Source organism: Chroicocephalus ridibundus, chromosome 8 (genome assembly GCF_963924245.1).
Source record: "Chroicocephalus ridibundus chromosome 8, bChrRid1.1, whole genome shotgun sequence".
Taxonomy (NCBI): domain Eukaryota; kingdom Metazoa; phylum Chordata; class Aves; order Charadriiformes; family Laridae; genus Chroicocephalus; species Chroicocephalus ridibundus.
In genome coordinates, this window is record NC_086291.1 from 49751065 (window position 1) to 49763925 (window position 12861).

Genomic DNA, 12861 nt, shown 5'->3' on the forward strand with positions numbered 1-12861 from the left:
GTCAGCCCCGCCGTGGGGCGGCGCTGCACGGCTGCGGAGCGGGGGCGGTGGGCGGGCGGCGGGGAGGGGCGGGGCGGGAGGCCGGCTGGGGTAGGTGGCGGGGCGGCCGCCCGCCGCGCCATCGGCAGCGGCGCCGGGGCCGGGAACGCAGCATGGCCCCGCCGGACCCGGAGGGCGACCGAGGTGAGGCGGGGAGGAGGGGGGAGGACGACGACATGCCGGTTCGCGGCGCCGGGGCCCTGTCAGCGCGGGGGCGGGCGGTGGCAGTTCCGGCGGTGAGGCGGAGGGAGGGCGCCGGGACCCCAGCTCATGCGCCCGGTCTGTCTGTCCCTCCGCAGGTGCCGCCGGTGCCATGGCCCCCGGGAAGAAGATCACGGCCCGCATCAAGAGGACGCTGCCGGTGAAGGGCCCGCAGGCGCCGACGCTGAGCGAGCTGATGCGGTGGTACTGCCTCAACACCAACACCCACGGCTGCCGCCGCATCGTGGTCTCCCGCGGCCGCCTGCGCAGGTTCATCTGGATCCTGCTGACCCTCAGCGCCGTGGGGCTGATCCTCTGGCAGTGCGCCGAGCTCCTCATGAACTACTACAGCGCCTCGGTCTCTGTCACCGTCCAGTTCCAGAAGCTGCCCTTCCCCGCCGTCACCATCTGCAACATCAACCCCTACAAGTAAGGCACGGGGTGCCGGGCGGCCAGCAGGTGTTGGCGGGGAGGACAGGGTGGTCACCACCCACCAGGGACTCCTGGCGAGTTCATCATCCCCTCACCAGCCCAGCACCAAATCCCTTCCCAGGCTTTAGTCAGCAGCAGTCTTTCCCAAGTAGGGGTTTCCCCTCTACGGCACTTTGAGTAATGTATCCACCTCTGTGCTGATGCTCTTCAGACACATGTGGATTATAATCACACCCTCCGCTTGCTGCCTGCTGAGCTAGACTCGGTTGATCTAGTTTTCTGCTCCAGACAGTCCTTGGTTGGCTCTGTGGTTCTCTTCAAATTGCCTTTTTCCTAAGACTGAAGTTCCAGGATTATAAACAACGCTGTCTCCTGAAGAACGGTCAGGGAATATTTGTCACTCCTCTGTGGCCCCTTTCTTCCCTTATAGGCTGCTTTGACATTATCAATCGTCAATACTTTTTCTCCTGCCAAATTACACTTTACGTTGATGTGTGTTCTGCTGCCAGCTACCCACCCCAGTCCCTGCCAGAGATCCAGCTCTCCCGTGTCTCTTGGCACAGGTGCAGAAGTTGTATTTCCATATGCTGTGCCTCCTCGGGCTTGCTAACACAACCTTCAAGGAGCTTGGGAGTCTGTGAGGGCTTTCTCAGTAGTTCAGTCTGCCTTGCTTCTGATGGTCCTTGCTCTGAGATCTCTCCGAGGTTATAGCTGCATTTGCCCACTCCGATGTAAACTGATGTGATAGAAAGAGAGATCGGCGTGAGTCTGCGACAAAGAATTCTGCCCTGAGCGATGAGATTCACAGCGCAGCAAGCAAAACTCGGCATCTAGGTGGTGAGGTGAGATGAGATGTCACTTTCTATCACATTGTCTCTAATGCAGGTACAGTTCCATGAAAGACTATTTATCTGAATTGGACAAAGAGACAAAAAAAGCTTTGGAGACTTTCTACGGATTTTCAGAGGGCAAGTCCAAGGTGCGCCGGTCTGTGGATGAGGGGAACAGCACTGGGAGTGACTTTTTCAAACAGATCCCTCTGCTGAAGTTTGAGGACTTCTCTAAGACAGCGACTGACCTTCGCAGTGGCCAGAAGAGGAAAATAGAGGGCAGTGTCTTTCACAAGGATTCGTCCATAGTGAACTCCGGGGACTCAAATGATATCATCGGCTTTCAGCTGGTGAGTGTCACTCTTCCTTGGCCAGCAAGTTCCTTGTGGGGCAGTAAAGGGGTGTTTTGGGTTGGTATGCCTCCGGCCAGTTTTATTGCTTGCTTAGGTGGCTTTAGAGTGAATAACACTCCCTCTGCTCTTTTGCCCATTCTGCCATGCCTCCGTGGCTGCCTGCAGATTCATCTCCAGCTCTCTGGAAGAGAAGTGCCTTCCTGAAGTCTGCTCAAATAGACTTGGTGCCCTCCATGACCTTTCCTTTGGGCCTGAAACATTTGATCGTATCTCTTAGCCCTGAATGAAAAGTCTTTGATGCCCTTCTGTCCCCTTGCTGCCACTATAACTTCATACCTGCTTATTACTGTGGAAGAGAAACAGTATCACACATACCTTGTAGAATACATAATTTCATTTCATCTGAAACGCTTTTTCCCCTTTGTAATTATCAGTGCGATGCAAACAACAGCAGTGAGTGTGCACTTTATACATTCAGTTCTGGTGTTAATGCTATCCAAGAATGGTACAAGCTGCATTACATGAACATCATGGCACAAATTCCCCTGGAGACTAAAGAGAAATTGAGTTATTCTGCCGATGACCTTCTGCTGACATGTTTCTTTGATGGCCTATCTTGTGACAAAAGGTCAGTGCACAGAAAATACCTGCCAGTTTAACAGCTTATTTCCAAGTACATGATACATAGGCATTGAATATTTGGTATTTGCTGAATTCCAGCAGGAACCGTTTCCATTTTTAAATGGAAGCAAATATTTGCATCTTCATGAACTCTAATTACGCTCTTTAATTTAATTCATCTTAGTGTTTCTGCTGTCCACACTTCAGATAAACCCATGGCTTTTGGCAGATCAAATCTACCTGCTTATGATTGTGGCAGTGAAATTCTTGTGTGTCCTGGTAGCAGGAGTGCCATCCCTTCATGCTGGGGATAACAGTTGTGGGGATGAGATTGCACTTGTACACAGGTTTAGCGATTTCCCCACTGCCATGCGCAAAGCAAGCTGCGCTGTAACTCTGAATTTAGCAGGTATCGCTGAATCGTTACTGAAGGCATTTTGCTTGGGTCTGTAATCCTGCAAATGCATAAATAACATCTTTTCTTGGAATGAAGGCATTTGCTGAAGTGGGAGGAGATGTTCACAGGAAAGACATGAATGGGCTTGAATCACGAGGGTGTGTCCTCAGCCTCCCCTGCATGACGGTAGCTATGACATCTTTTCTGAAAAATGAAGATTTGTGTTCCTTTAGACGCTTGGCTGTTGAATGAAAGAGGACTCCGTCCCCTCCACTGCCACCTTCCTGCTAGTTCTATAAATCTGCTTCTCCACCCCCTCAGCCCCCATTCCCACATGAAAACCTCCTAAACTTTTAATTTTCCGATGCTATTAAACCAGATCATATATGATGCAGTTTCAAGAAAAAGACCCACGCTTTTCAGCAAAATAAATTGCTTGCCAAAAAAAAAAAAAAAAAATCCAGTCTTGCTATGTCTCTGCCAAAACAAAAAGCCTAAATCTGTTGATTTTCTCCCACAGTCAGTTAAAACTGCAGAGGGCAATGTAACAATATTTTCTTTCTTTCAGGCACTTCACTCGTTTCCATCATCCCCTGCATGGCAATTGCTATACCTTCAACAGTGGAGAGAACGGGACGATCCTGAGCACCTCGACCGGAGGCAGCGAGTACGGTAAGGAAACCGAGTTTGCAGAGGAACTGTTAGATAACAAGCGGTTCAGCGAACTGGATCCTACTGGAGAGTGATTGATGTGTTGGCTCTAGATGTGCAAGCTGATTGGGGAAATGCTTGTTTGAACTAGTGCAAACTATTGCCAGAGAATACAAAGATAATATCATTGCATCACTAATGTTTTCCATCTGAAATTACTGCTTCCCAGTTATATAACTTTTTAAAGTAAGTTTCAGCCTCGTTCTACCAAGACATTATTTGTTTGCTGTACTTGGGGCTGTGGAGGGACATTACTTGCTGCAAGTGTCTCAGTCTAGCACTGCAAAGGCTTTGCTTGGTTGTTAGAGTTCTGCTTCAGGCCAGATAATATTAAGTAAACTGTGTTGCCCTTCCTAACCAGAAAAAAAATGTCTCTGGGTTCTGGTGTAACTCTGCTCCTGCCTTGGCCTCTGTTCTTCAGGATTGCAAGTTGTTCTGTATATAGATGAAGCAGACTACAACCCCTTCCTGGTGACATCAACAGGAGCCAAGATCATCGTCCACGACCAAAACGAATATCCCTTCATTGAAGACATCGGCACAGAAATTGAGACTGCAGCAGCCACCTCCATAGGGATGCACTTTGTGAGTGACAGCAATCTTGTTTCCAGTTGCAGGGTGCCTTTTCCTTGAAACAGATGTAAATGTGAACCGATAGGATGTTTGAACGTAGCCAGTAGCTGGAGGGCATCTAATACCTCACACGAGCAGCTGAAGCATTCCGAGGAAAATCCTGTGGTAGCGCTTCTCTCAACAAAGTTTCCTTTTGCACGGAGACTGTAGGAAAATCAGGTCTTCATAAACCAAACGGCTACCGGGATTTTGTTTGTTCTCCAACCCCTTGGCTTTCCAGGGGATTTCTTTGTTTTGTTTTCACAGCAAAATCCAAACCACAGAAACGTGTTGTCAAGTGACCTGTTTCACTTTAGCAATAAGCAGACGGGTTTGCATCCCACGCAGGTTCCGGGGGTGGAAGAGAACGAGCTTGAGCTGCGGGTAACCCGCGTTAGGGTCAGGTCCGTAGAGACGGCTGCAGAGCAACCCATTTAACTGTTTTGTGGGTGTAAGTCGTTTTGCTGGGTTTCTTGCTATCCCAGCTGTAAAGAAAAGCTTGTGGGCAGTGACTCTGCCTTTGTTAGCTCAGTGAAGTGTCTTGCCTTTGCTGTCAGCAGGGGCAGGGAGGGCTGAAGCTCCAGATTTCCCCAATTAGTGTAGTGCAGGGGAGGCTTTTGACCCAAGGGGCTCCTTTCCGTGGTAGAGAAGTGAAAGCAGTGCCATCTGGCAAGCCAGACTTTCCTCTTTCATCTGGATGGGCTGTTAAGTGAGCGTTTTAGTTCTGCCTTTTCTTCACTGATGGTTGGGTCAAATGTATCAGCCAGCCTGCTTATCTGCCCTGGCTGGGTGTGCCAGATCTAGATAGTCCACGCATTAGAAAAGACATTAAAAACAGGACTGATGGTTTTTAAAATGCGCAAATAGTTAACTATCTTCCAGCTGTCTGGAAAGCTGTGGCAACAACTGCTTGGTCTAACCAGTGGGGATAAATGCTACCTGACAAACAAAAAGCGAGGAGAAGGTATCAGAACCAGAACGGTGTAAAGGAGGCAAAAGTCTCACAAGACTATTTCCTTTATAACTATTACACCGTGCAGGAGAAAGTCACTGCAGGCAGAGTCTCAATATTTAATGTAATATTTTCCTGGCACAGTAGATTTGGACTGTTGCACATAGCATAAAAAACAAGACTGAGCTTATCTCGGTGGCTATGTTTAAAAGATTTGGCATGAGGAAGCAATCTGATTGCATCCTAAAGTACCAGCCAAAATAGAAGCCGGACACAATTTCTAGGCTCAAAACAAAAGCTGGTGATCACTGTACTGCCAGTAACGGAAGACTCCAGAGACCCTGCGGAGGGGGAGTTACGATTATCTGGCAGGACTGCACCACCGAGGTGCTGGATCAGTCCTTGTACCCACATCCAAATATATTCAGGAGGACACAGTGGACAGGCTCAAGCTACAGGCTTGAGCGTGGCAGTTGCTGTTTTCCAAATGCAAACGTCAGTGTCTAGGTTATCGCTTATGTATTTCTGCTGTGTACTAGGACTTCCCCCCCCCACCTCCAAAAATATTCCAAGATGTTTGGAATGCAAACAAGGCATTGCTTGGTAGGAGTTTCAGTGCTTTAGTTAAATATTTAGTTTGGAAATTATTTCGGTACCTGAATGAACAAGTAAGCTTTTGTAGGAGTATAAGCTACAACAACAACAACAAAAAAATCTATAGAAAGGATCTATCATCTGCTAGAAGATACAGCAGCAGACAGGGGCAGGTGTCCTGGCATTAGGTTGTCTGCAGAAGTTAAAAGCATGTTAAAAGCTGATTTCATTCGGTTTTCAGAAGTAATCCATCTCTAATATTGAAATCATGTTATTTCTGCGTTCCCTCCAAAGAGAGATTTGAGCATCTTTCTAAGAGAGCTGACGTGCACCGTAAATGCCCGTAGCCTTCCATTGCTGCAGACAAAAATGGTAATGCTCGCTATCAGGTTTGACCTCAGTAACCTGTAGATTTGTAGTCAGTGTCTTAAAGGTAAGCAGGCGTTTCTCAGGTTCCTACTAAATTGATCCTTTGTAGGATCAGCCCCTAATTTTAAACTCTGTAGAGAAAGATAGGTGAATGGATACTTAAATGGATCATGTTTCTTGTGGTTTCAGGCCATTTTCTTTGTTATAAAGTGGATAATTACTGCAGAAAGATAGTCAGGGTTTAGGGCTGAGCCGGGTAAGGCAGTCTGCAGGAAGCAGCCAACGTAACTGGAATCAGGTCTAGTGAATTTGGAGGCTCCCAGCCCTGGTTTCAGCAGACCTTGCAGGCGCAGCACTTGGCATTTCAGAGCTCTTTTCTCCAGACAGAGATTGCAGAACGGGAAAAGGTGTTAGCATTCATCGGAGAGGAAGGGTCAAAGCAGTACCTGGAAAAAGTCCTGAAGGAGATATAAACATTTGATTTAAAGTGATTTTAGAGAGGTGCTGAGCACTAGCGGAGCCTGAAGTGCTGTTTTACCCACGGAACAGGAGCGGCCAGTGCAACAACAGCTCAGGAAGGTGTTGGTCTTCAGAAAGAAAAACACCCCCAAAAATCCCCAACCAAAAACCCCCCTTCCCTCAAAACACAAACACACATCCAGGATAAAGGATGCATAGCCTCTAGGACTTGGTAATGATAGAAAACATATGCACAAGTTACTCTGCTTTGAAAAGTCCTCACTGTTACAATTACACCATCTCTGCGTTCCTGCAGAGGTTTTCAAGGAAGAGAGCAGATAATCCAGCCGGAGCAGTGCTTTGGGAAATGGATATTAAAAACAAAAAAAGCCCTTGTTTTGACAAGTGACTGACAAATCACTTGAGATGGCAAAAGGTAAACATACTGTTCAAACCTGCCCCATCACTTACAGTTTCAGAATCTTGATGAACTGCCGCCTAATACTTTGGTTTCTCTGTGAACTCCAAAAAACAAGATTTGTTCTTTTTTGGTTCTCAGACTCGGTCTCGCAAGCTGAGCAAACCCTACAGTGACTGTACGGAGACTGGTGCTGACATACCAGTAGAAAATCTCTACAACAAGAGCTACTCACTCCAGGTAAATACGTTTCATTTGTTTTTATCAGTTGCTTGAAAGCTACCTTTATAAAAAGCTCTACGATATCGCGTAGTTCAGAATCTGAGATTTTGAGCAGTCCAGGCACAGGGTCGCTGCTTTTAACCACTGATGTAAAATGCCACAGCACTTTTTAAAATCCAAGTTTTATTCCTAAGTGGTTCATGTTTGAAGTTCCCTTAGGCACCCTGTTAGATAAAGAGAGAACATTAGCTCATTAGGCAATTTTCAAGCAATGTGAGACTGGAAAATATTGGCCAAGTAAATGTTGCAGCTTAGTAACCCTTGAAGCCAGAAATTGTGACCTTTAGGACTCCAAGAATAACAGATACCATCTAATCAGTATCCAGATAGCAGGATGTTTGTTTGCAGAGTAAGTTTCCACTAATTTTACATGGTTTTTGTAATTGGGTCCTCTTGGAGAGTGTCAGTTGTTCTGTCACTCTCCCCTTGAATTATAATTGTATTAGCTGCTGCCTACTGCAAAGCCTGTGCCTAAGCTGGATTTTTATTTTATGGGGTATTATACCCGAAACCTGCTGTGATGTATTGCCAGGTAGGATCACACAGGCATTATGTCAGGTTTTTAATAACAGTACTTCACCGAAACTGGGACTAACAAGGGCTGGGACTGGGACCAAAAGGCTTGACGAGTGAGATTTCCAAAAGAGAAGTTCAGTTCCTGCTTGTTCAAACCGATTAAGTGTTTTAGCACAAAACACTGTCTCTACTGCCCTATTAATCCTTGCAACTTCAGGTCTCCAAATATGTAGCAACAAAATTTGGTCAAAGCTGTGACCATGTTCACCAGTGAGTCACTTCTCACACCTAGTTGTTGATTCATGGACCATGTGCCATGGCACATCAAAAGCCTCCTTAGCTATAGAAGGAGCAACTGCAACACTGAAGCTTTTGATGGCTATAGGGAAAATGGGCGCATTCACAGAACCCCCCCTCAGAGAGGATTTTATTCTTATTTCTTGCACTGGACCCTAAACCCTCCATGACACTTTCTGCCTGTATTTGTATTCACTAGCAACAGAGCCTGAAGGCCCAGGGAAATGGGATTCCCATCCTATTGCTACTGTCATAAACAGAGGATGGTTTTAGGTGCATTTGAGCCTGAACCTTAGCGTTGCAGAAGCACAGTGGCCTGTGCTTCTTAGACACCAGCTCTTTGTTTATGTCCCCCAGATTTGCCTGCACTCCTGCTTTCAGAAGGCCATGGTGGACTCATGTGGCTGTGCCCAGTACGCGCAGCCCTTACCTGCTGGGGCGGAGTACTGCAACTACAAGAAAAACCCCAACTGGAGTAAGTATTCAAACACCTCCTGCACTGCACGCGCCTCAACCACCCACTGCCAGCCACATCCCTCCACAGCACCGTCCCCAGTTGGCACAGCCCTACCTGCACCCAGCACCCATCCAAGCCAGACAGCATGCTAGGAAGAGGCGAATCTCCCTTAGACTACTTAAGACCCCATACCACAGAGCCTGAAACTGCCTCTCTTGTTTAGATTGACTTGTTTCTGACAGTTTTCCTAATTGCTTGTCATTTGCACACATCACACCACTGAAGTGTTGAGTGGAGGACTTGACCAGGTGAGGCAATTATTCACGCCTATAGCAAGTGACAGCCACTTCTCAAGAGTATTTTGCAATATTTATAGGGTAAATCTTTTTATCCCCACCACGAAGGTGATGGCCACAAAGGCCACCTGCACTCCAGAAACCCCACTCCAGCACAGGTAGCAAAAAGTCATTGTTTTTCTTCCTGGCTTCTCATACTCATTGTCCTGCTCCTTTCTTGCAGTGTACTGCTACTACAGACTGCACGAAAAGTTTGTGAAGGAGCAGCTGGGCTGCCAGCAAATCTGCAAAGACGCCTGCAGGTAAGTCCTACCCACAACCAGAGGTAAAATGCTGTGTGTGCCTGGGAGTTGGAGCTCACAATTGACAGCCTGCTTTTCTCTCCAGCTTCAAGGAGTGGGCGCTCACCACCAGCATCGCCCAGTGGCCATCCACCGTGTCAGAGGTCAGTTCCTAGTTGCGCTCAGCCCTGCCTGCGGCACGGCACAACAAGGCATTAAATAAGCCCAGAGGTTCAGTGCAGAAGCAGGGGGCCCCTGGGGTATTAGTTAGCACTTCAATGGCGCTCCTCCCAGAGGCTCAGTCTGTAGTGTCCAGGTCAGGGCTTCCCCTCCAGGAGTTGACCATTAAACTAAAATTTGGCTTGTGAACTGGGACATCCCCTCAGGGACAGCTGGCCCATCATTCACATTCAGTTTTGGCACCCAAGCTGGTCCGAGGAGGTGTGGAGCGTGAGCTCCCTTTCCAGGGGATTTCTACACAAGCGCACACAACTATAGCAGTATTTTCTGTATTTTTTCCAGGACTGGATGCTTCGAGTTCTCTCTTGGGACAAAGGGCAAAAAATCAATAAGAAACTGAACAAGTAAGTCCATTGCTAGCTTGCACCTCAAGCTCCGATATAATCTCAGCAGCCCTAATGATGGCAATTGGGAAAAAAGTTCCCTTAGAGCAGCCCAACCCTACTGGTCCAACTGGTTATTTGCATAGTTTTTCAGTATGTTTCATGTTATTGTTTTACTAAACCTCAGCTTGCCTTCGGTTTCTCCTCTCAGGACGGACCTCGCAAACCTCATGGTGTTTTACAAAGACCTGAACGAGAGATTCATTTCGGAGAATCCTGCCAACACGGTACGTGAGCGCAGCAGTTCCCCGCTCAGCCCCAGGAAGACGCGGCTCTTCCTCCCAGACAGGCTGGAAGTTTTCGTCTGGCCGGGGGAGTGGTCCCATCCAGGCAGGGGCAGGAAACCATCCACGGATGATGCACCCCAGGGCACCCAGTCCTGCCCTTTGCAGCCCTTTTATCTGACGCCGCTTTTCAAATTGTCCCATCTCAATCTGGGCTGCCTGCAGTCAGCGCAGCTCTGAGCAGCAGAGGAAGGGCCCACTGCATTTGGTAGCGCTCACAGCAAACCCTGGGTGCCCCAGCTTGGGGCAGCCTCCCTGCATGCCATAACGGTGCTGTGGACGCACGTCCAGTGTCCGCAGGAGCCGATAACCTTGTGCTGTCTTCTCTTCCAGCTTGTCATTCTTCTTTCCAACTTCGGAGGCCAGCTGGGCCTTTGGATGAGCTGCTCGGTCGTTTGCGTCATTGAGATCGTCGAGGTCTTCTTCATTGATTCCCTTTCCATCGTAATGCGGCACCAATGGCAAAGGGCAAAGAAATGGTGGAATGACCGAAAAAGGGACCGGTCGGGGAAGCCACCGGAGGCCGGCGATCTGGAGAGGCAGGGCCACGATAACCCAGTCTGCATCGATGAGGACCTGCCCACCTTCAACACCGCCCTCCGCCTGCCGCTGCCCCAGGACAACCCCTTACCCAGGACTCCCCCCCCTAATTACAGCACTTTGCGGCTAGAGACTGCCTTCACAGAGCAGCTGCCCGATACACTAGAGGTTGGGCAACACTGATGCTTATTTATCCACCCATCCAGGTGCCAAAATAAGAGGTGGGTGCTGGGCCCACGCGTCCAGGGGTGAAAGGCACGCATCCAGACGAGCACTGAAGGGCTGTTGAGTCAGACCCTTATTCAGGGATTGAACTTGCAGTCAAAGCTTCTCTGAGCAAAGCTCAGACACAAAAGCCAAGGGCTCAGAGACATTAGGAACTTCAAGCAACATCAGTTCTCAAGTTAATCGTTGCAGGAGACGGCTGGAGCAGGATGTGGCGCTGAGCTGGGATGTCTTGCCAGACAGAGGCATACATTAGCAACCAACTGCACACACCCCATTGCAAGTGGGCAGGAATTACTCCACAGCAGAAGATTGATGCCACATTGAGTATTAATGCTAATTGCTCTCTGCTGTGTGGCTTGACTTGTGGGAAAAACCCAGGGCTTTCAGGAACGCAGCATGACATTTGTAGGAAGGGGAATGACAGAGATTTGGGAAGAGCACAAAAAGGATAAAAAGAAAGCTCTCAACTTGAATTTTGATTCCAAAGGTGGCCTGAGGAGCCCTTTGTTCTGAGGTGGAAAGTTAGGATAGCTATAGATGTGCTCGTAGAGGAAGTCATTACAGAGCTCAAGTAGGAAAATGTAAGTCATCCCAAAAGAATCATCTGAAAAGGGCATGAAATCTAATTCGAATTGCAATAATGAGCTGCATGCTCTGCAAGCTTGTTTCATTTTACATCGCTCAAGCCTTCCATTAAACGTAACCTCAGAGGAGCTCGTTAAGCAGCGCATGGCCTCGGCCCCACGTGACTTCCCAGAAGCCTGAAAGGGAGGTGGCTGCTCTTTTCCTGCTCAACCCCAGGCAAGGGCTTCCCTCCTGCAGGTGCCCAGTTCACCACCCTGGAGCTGGCAGGGCCCAGGGAAGGGCCGGAGCCACGCGAGGCTGCAGCAGCGGCTGGAGCTGCCTTGGGCACCACACACAGCCCTGCAGGGAGGTGGCCAGAGGGTACCTCTCCCCCACCGGTACGTCCTCCGCCTCGCTTACACCCCCTCCATTCCACCGTGCTGCCTCAACACCCGCATTTTGCCTCTAGTGCACCGAGCCGTGCCACTTGCACCATGCCGGTCCCTCCCTGCACCGCAGAGGCTGCCTGTGGGGAGACCTCAGGGGCACCCAGCTGCGGTGACAACACGTCTCCCCTCGCTCCCAGTCCTGCGCCTGCCTCTTTCCTGCCGTAGCCGATTCTTAGCTGCCCAGAGCACACTGTAGAGACGTTGAGGATGAATATAGCCTACACCAGGTTGGCTGCTTAGGGTTTTTGTAGAGCAAGAGCGATTGAGAGTGTGTGTGTGTGTCTAAGTAAGAATGTCTGTCTTTTCCTTTCTCTACATAAGCTTATTTTATATAGGACAGTGAGAATCCAGAAAGGTTCTTTAATGTGCAATAAAACATATTTTATCTGGATTATTTAAATAGCTGATAAACTGAAAAAAATAAAGATATATTTTTTAATAATTGCTTGCCTTCTTTTATTATTTTTTTTTTTAAGTTATCAGTATGCGAGTTACTTCCAGGCATCTCAAGAGATTATGGGACTTGCTTGTGCCTGCCCTGGGGCTGCCAGGTGCTCAGCAGCACTGCGCCCCCCAGCCAGGCGCCCAGGACTCCTCTGCAGAGGAGGGGCTGCGTGGCAGGGTGCTGCCCCACCTGGCTGGGAGAGCCAGGGCTGCAAGTGGGTGAGAAAGCAGCATTAGCCAGCAAGGTGACCAAAAATGCTGGAACCTCAGGTGTCCCCAGACAGTTCCTCTCCCGGACAGTCCCTTGGAGAACAGAGGAGAAGCGATAATTAGGGTTTCTCTGCCCCACTGCCCCTTCTCTAGCGCACGAAGGTGAGGTGCTCAGAACAAACCGCTGCTTGTCCCCATCACCTCTCTGACACAGCACCAACTAATAACAGCACTCCTTATGCTAGACCTGCCCCATTTGCAACAGGCCTAGAGAAAAAACACTGTGGTACCCTACAAAAGGCACATGCACACCAGGGCCACCTTCCCCTTGGCATCGCAGGTGTGAGCTGTCAGGACTACAGCAGTGGTGGAAATAACAGCAAACTTCAGAGCTAGAGAGTG

At 48.9% G+C, this 12861-nt stretch overlaps 1 protein-coding gene across 1 annotated transcript; it reads left to right on the top strand.

Moving 5' to 3' along the window:
- Positions 1-34: 34 nt before the first annotated feature.
- On the top strand, positions 35-12217 carry SCNN1G (sodium channel epithelial 1 subunit gamma). The gene is made up of 13 exons (XM_063345308.1): positions 35-183; positions 339-669; positions 1558-1852; positions 2290-2483; positions 3442-3545; positions 4006-4169; positions 7130-7228; positions 8441-8558; positions 9060-9138; positions 9224-9281; positions 9640-9701; positions 9892-9967; positions 10358-12217. Exons 1-13 carry the CDS (start codon positions 153-155, stop codon positions 10745-10747), a joined length of 2001 nt encoding a protein of 666 aa, XP_063201378.1. The 5' UTR covers positions 35-152; the 3' UTR covers positions 10748-12217.
- Positions 12218-12861: the final 644 nt, after the last annotated feature.